The sequence below is a fragment of the Suricata suricatta genome, chromosome 13, assembly GCF_006229205.1.
Source record: "Suricata suricatta isolate VVHF042 chromosome 13, meerkat_22Aug2017_6uvM2_HiC, whole genome shotgun sequence".
NCBI lineage: Eukaryota > Metazoa > Chordata > Mammalia > Carnivora > Herpestidae > Suricata > Suricata suricatta.
In genome coordinates this window covers 734,234-739,503 of record NC_043712.1, presented here as the reverse complement: position 1 = coordinate 739,503, position 5,270 = coordinate 734,234, and the positions used below count along the sequence as shown (strand labels likewise).

The window sequence follows — 5,270 nt, the reverse complement described above, 5'->3', positions numbered from 1 at the left end:
AGAGCGCCCCGCCCCCGCCCCGCGGGCCCCCGGGTGGCGCCTGCGCGCCGCAGACTCACGGGCCCGCAGCCCCCGGGCACTCACGGCCTTGCGCAGGAAGAGCTCGTCCCCCGACAGGTGGTAGGCGCTCAGGAGGCCGCCCAGGATCCGGATCGTGCTCTCGAACAGGTTCACGTCCACGTCTTTCTGAAACTGCAGCTTCTCGGACACCCACTTCCGGGCCTCTTCAAACTCTGTGACACGAAGCGGTGTGGGTGGGGGACCCGGTCACCGGTCCCGCTGCACCCGTGGCCGCTCGCTCGCTGGCTCCCCCCGGGCTCACGTGCACCGCCGTGTCGACGTCACGTCCCAGGGCCAGGGGCGCACGCCGCAGCCCCCCGCTACCAGAGGAGAGGGAGCCGGGCTGCAGCCGTGAGCACCAACGGCCCACGGTGAAGGCCACGGCGCAAAGGACCGCGAGTGACCGAGGGGGGGCGCGTCGGCCTTCCAGAACACTTAAAACGGACTTTGAAAGGTCGATTTGGAAAGACCCAGAGCCCCGTAACCTCGACCGCACCCCGTGCGCGAGGCCTGAGGAGGCCGCGAGGGAGAGGCCCCGGGCGCCGGCGGCCTCATCGGGTCCCGTGTCACCTCCCACCACGGCGCCCCTTTCCGGCTTCAATGGGAGCACGGGCTGGAGCTGCCCCTGGACGCAGCCCCGGTCCTCAGCCGGGAGCTCCGAGCGACCCCCGGGCGCCCGACGTCACGTCACAAAGCAACTGCTTGTCACCCAGGAGCAAGGAGAGCATCAGGTGGAAACGGCGGCGTCCACACCCTCCAGGGCACGGCCTGCCCCCGCCCGCTCGCCACCCACGCCCGGGGAAGCTGGCCGCCTGCCAGGGGACGAGCGCGTACCTTTCTTGAGACCCAGAATCCACATGGTGTCCAGGGCGTCGATCAGCGTCAGTCCCAGGCCAAACCACTCGCTGAAGGACCGGGACACGGGCTTCAGCTCGTCGTGGCCCCAAGCGAACTTGCGGTAACCGGCCCACGCGTGGCGGAAGGCGTCTATCACGGCCCTCTGACGCTCGTTCGGGGAGGCTGCGAGGAGGGCGCGTGGTGAGGACCAGTCCCGCTCGGGGATCGGACACGGCCTCTCTGCAGCCCCCGAACCGAGGGGCGCTCGGCGGGGTGGGGATGGGGGTGGGGCAGCACCGGCAGGCCCCAGAGACAGGGCACGGGGTCGCAGGCTGGAGCCTCACAGCTGGACGCAGCTGCCAAGGTGGAGGGGGAGGCCTCCAAGGGCCCACCCGTGACAGCCTGGCCGGGGCCCCGTCCACCCGACCAGACCCCCGGCAGGCTGGACCCTCTGGGGCGGCAGGGGACCCTCGGTGAGCAACGGCGTTGGAGGGAGCTGACCGGCGCCTGCCGCCCCGACGCAGGGGCCGCGCTGAGCGATTCGGCCGTGGGAGCCTCAGGCGTGGCGGCCCCGCGACCCCGACGCGGGCCCCTGGGCTCAGCCAGAGGACACAGGCGGCCTGTGGCAGCAGTGCGGGTCCGAGACGACGGGGCCCGACCGAGCCCCACCCCCCTCCCCGAGCCCTGGTCCTCCTCCCAGCTCTACAGAGCGCTGGTCCCATCGGGGGTGCAGAGGGCGACCAGCGCCACTGGGACAGGGGGCGTTCCGCCGCCCACCCCGTGCTCCCCCGGGGTCCAGGCGCCCTCTCCGTCACAACGTCTGAGTGAGGTCCAACGGGGTGCAGCCGGGGACTTACCCGGTCGGTTCTGAATCCCGGCGGCCACTGAGGGAGGCTTGGTGGGGGGGCCCTGTGCCTTTCTGGAGGGAAGTTCGGTGCCCTGGCCCGGCTCGATCACCGCGCCCCTCCAGCTTCAGGGAGAGAAGGAGGGGCAGTCAGCCAGCTCCCAGCTGGGTTCCCTGCGCCTGGACCCCACGCTGCACGCAGGACAAGGAGGAGAAGGCAGGGCCCGCCCCCCCCAGGGCCCCGCCCTCCACTGACGGCTGCGAAAGGCCACGGTGCTCCCCTCATCCCGCTCATCCTCCTCCTCTCTGTTTTCCAGGGCCCCCCAACCACGCTGGCCCGCGCACCGCGCCCTCGGCCTCGGCTCCACGCGCCGCGCACCTGACCCCCGTTCTCTGAGCGCTTTCCTCCTGACGAGCGTCGTCCTGCCTCCGGTCCCTGGAGTCTCCATCGGGGGCTCTAACCTGCAGGCTGGGTGGTCCCCGTCGGAGATGCCTCTGGGGCTTCTAGACGGAAACAAGAGTCGCCCGTGTAAACAGATCCATAGCCTGGAGCTGCCATCCCGTTTCCCCCACGGTGCGCCTGGACTGGCGAGGGGCGCGCGGCCCCGGAGGGCATGCCCTTCTTTGTGCAGGACAACACGCAGATTTGGCAGGAGATCCTGTCTCACGCTCTCCGGGCCCCTGACCAACCGGGATGGACACTGTGCCAACGGGCTGGCGCAGCCCTGGTCTGAAGGGCTCCAGGCTGCCACTGACACGAAAGGGAGCAAGAAAGGGTCAGAGCCACGTCCCCACGAACGGAGACGCGAGAACCCCGTCGCAGGCCTGCGCCCCAGGACTTCCGCACGCCGTCCTCGAAACGGGGGGGGGCCAGGGCACCGGGTCCAGGGACGGAGCCCAGGGCCCGGGCGCAGCCCATCCTCGGCACGGGGCGTGAGGAGGACGGGACAGGAGGCCGACTCCACTCCGGAACTGGAAACATCTCTGCCGCTCAGACCCACAGAACCCGTGACGACCTCCTCGTGTAAGCACGCAAGTGACGCAGAGCCGGGACCCCCGGCCGAGGGAACGGGGTCTGGTCGCAGCAAACAGGGCTGCGGGCTGACCCGGGTCTGGGGCACGAGTGCGGGAGTCTGAGCAGCAGAGGAGGTCCCCGCAGCCCCGCCGCGAGGGGCCCTGCGCCGCGTGTCCGCCCCGCGCCGCCACCGTCCCCGGGATCACGGCCCTCCCAAGCAATGGAAACGTGTCCTTCGGGGGAAACGTGCAGGCGGGCTCTGCTCCTGTCCCCGGGACGAGAGCCCACGTGCACGAGAGTGGCCCAGAAAGCGAGAGTCGTGCCTGTCGGCTCCGCGACGGAGGACACGCGCCGTGTCACACAGCCCGAGGAAGAGGGTCTGAGGGCGGGCCCCTGGCCGCTGCCCGTGGGGCCTGGCCCGGACCGATCCCCGCCCCCGCCCCCGCCCCCGCCCGGCGTGCACCCTCTGAACCGCAGCTGCCTGCACAAGCCCAGCTCCCCGGACCCCGGGCAGGGTCGCTGGACTCAAGCCCTGCCCTCCTCACCCTCCCCAGGACCAGCGGCTCCTCCGCCTCACTGCACAGCTCGGCGTCCGTCCCCAGAGCGGCTCCCCTGGCCGGGGGACAGGCCGCAGCCTCATCCCACCAGGCCCCTGCTTTTTTCCTCTCAGGATGTGCACCCCGGGCCACCCGCCTCTCCCGCCGGCCTGCTGCTCCTCCAGACCAGGGGCGGGTCTGTTTCGTTCTGCAGCAGGCGTCCCAGGGGAAGGGAGGAAAGATGCTCCTTTCACGCCCCAAGTGTCGTCCTTCTGGCCCAGAATGAGGGGCGCGAGGCTCCTTCTCGTCAGACAAACGGCAAGAGGAAGAACCCCTCCCCCGTCTGCACGGACCATCCCGCACCATTCGGACACACCTGGGGGACCGACCCAGGTAGCAACCCCCCCCCTCCCCGGGTAGTTCAGGAAACATACCTGGGGTGACACCCCCGGCGAGCGTTCCGCATTAGCATCTGCCTTGTGAGGGGCCGGCAGGACGGGCGGGTCTGCTGGTCTCCCCTCCCGCTCTTCCGAGGACCTGCCACTCAGGGCTGAAGGAGAGGAGGAATGACCCCACTTGGGCCCCGCAGCCCGGGCAGAGTCCGAGCGCGGGGGGACACGTCTCGGTGGCCACTGCTCATCACCGCAGGACGCCGTGAGACCTGGGTGGGTCCTGTGAGGGATCTCAAGAACGGGCAAAGGCAGCCCATCCGTTTTCCAAGCACCTGGCATTTTCTGTCCCGCACCCCAGCCCACACCCCCCAGGGGTCTCGCCCTAGCCCTGTCTTGGGTCGCCGGAGGCGGCTGCTGAGCGCTCCTGCCTCAGGAGGATTCCCTCCGCCCTCCCCGGAGCTCTGCCCGGGCCCTCCAAACACACGGTCACACGTGTGAGGACGTTCAGGGGACCGTCCGCACGCAGCACCAGCCTCAGCCCCTGAACGTCTGCGAGAGGCAGACAGGACGCAGATGCAGGTCCTGACTCCGGACACCCAGCCAGCGGCCAGACCACGTCGAGTCGACACGAGCCTGCGTCCTAGCAGGTGACTGAAGACACTCCACCCTCCTCTGCATCTGCCCTTCCTGCCAACGCGCTGACCCACAAGGCGCTACAGGCGGACTGCGGGCCCGCTTCGGCCCGGCCAGCCCTCTGTAGGGGGAAGGCACACGTACCGCCGGTACCTCTCCACTGGTCGACCACGCTGATGCAGGACAGGAGCCCGCAGAGCGCGAGAAACGTGACGAAGAAGAGGATCACGTTGCGCTGCAATCTCGACAGCTGCTTCCATTTCTACGGGACAGAGAACAGTACAGCCGGGAGCCTGTGCAACCGCTGCGAACGCAGGGAGGGCGGCGGGTCGCTCCCACGGTCCGGGATCTGAGCCGGGGGAGGCGCCCCTCAGCAGGGACGGACGAGCTGCGCCGATATTCCAGACGGCGTACGGGAAGCGTGGGAATAAACACAGACGCAGACACCATGCGTGTCCTATCGCGGGGGCAGTGGTAAAGCCCAGCGCGACGGGCGCGTTCCGGCTCGGGCGGCCTGCGGGACCGCGCACCGGCCCAGATGTGGGGTGTCGATGCGTGCAGCCCGAGATCGCGGGGCTCCTGACCCGCTGGGCCGAGGGGCCGCCTACAGCTCTCCCCCTCCCCGGCACCACCCCGTAGAGCGCGGGTTTTAACGTCGGCCGCAGGCCGGCGACCACCGCTCCCTGGGCGCGGGACGACCCCGCGGGACCCCGGCCCGGCCCCGACCCTCACCCTCCAGCACGAGCGCCGCCGCCAGCTTTTGCTGCCGTCGTAGCTCTGGTCGAGGCTCAGCGTCACCGAGATGAAGTCCCGATGCGGCGCCGGCGGCGGCGGCGGGTACATGACAGCGGTGGCGGCGGCCCGGGCGACCCCGCCCACTGGCGGCGTCAGGAGGCCGGGCTCCGAGAGGCGCCGGCAGCTTCGCTGGTCCCACACCCGCGGGCAGCCATCGC

The 5,270-nt window shown here is 70.5% G+C and overlaps 1 protein-coding gene across 1 annotated transcript in view; it reads right to left on the bottom strand.

The window, feature by feature from the left end:
* The window catches only part of MAN1B1 (mannosidase alpha class 1B member 1), a gene marked incomplete at its 5' end in the record, with an annotated part of 6,491 nt that extends 1,223 nt beyond the window's left edge, over positions 1–5,268 (bottom strand). Inside the window, 7 exons of the mRNA XM_029920973.1 lie at positions 85–233; positions 895–1,080; positions 1,755–1,867; positions 2,121–2,245; positions 3,727–3,842; positions 4,462–4,579; positions 5,050–5,268. Coding sequence (XP_029776833.1) covers positions 85–233; positions 895–1,080; positions 1,755–1,867; positions 2,121–2,245; positions 3,727–3,842; positions 4,462–4,579; positions 5,050–5,268 — 1,026 coding nt within the window. The remainder of the gene's footprint in view (positions 1–84; positions 234–894; positions 1,081–1,754; positions 1,868–2,120; positions 2,246–3,726; positions 3,843–4,461; positions 4,580–5,049) is intronic.
* Between the last annotated feature and the right edge of the window lie 2 nt (positions 5,269–5,270).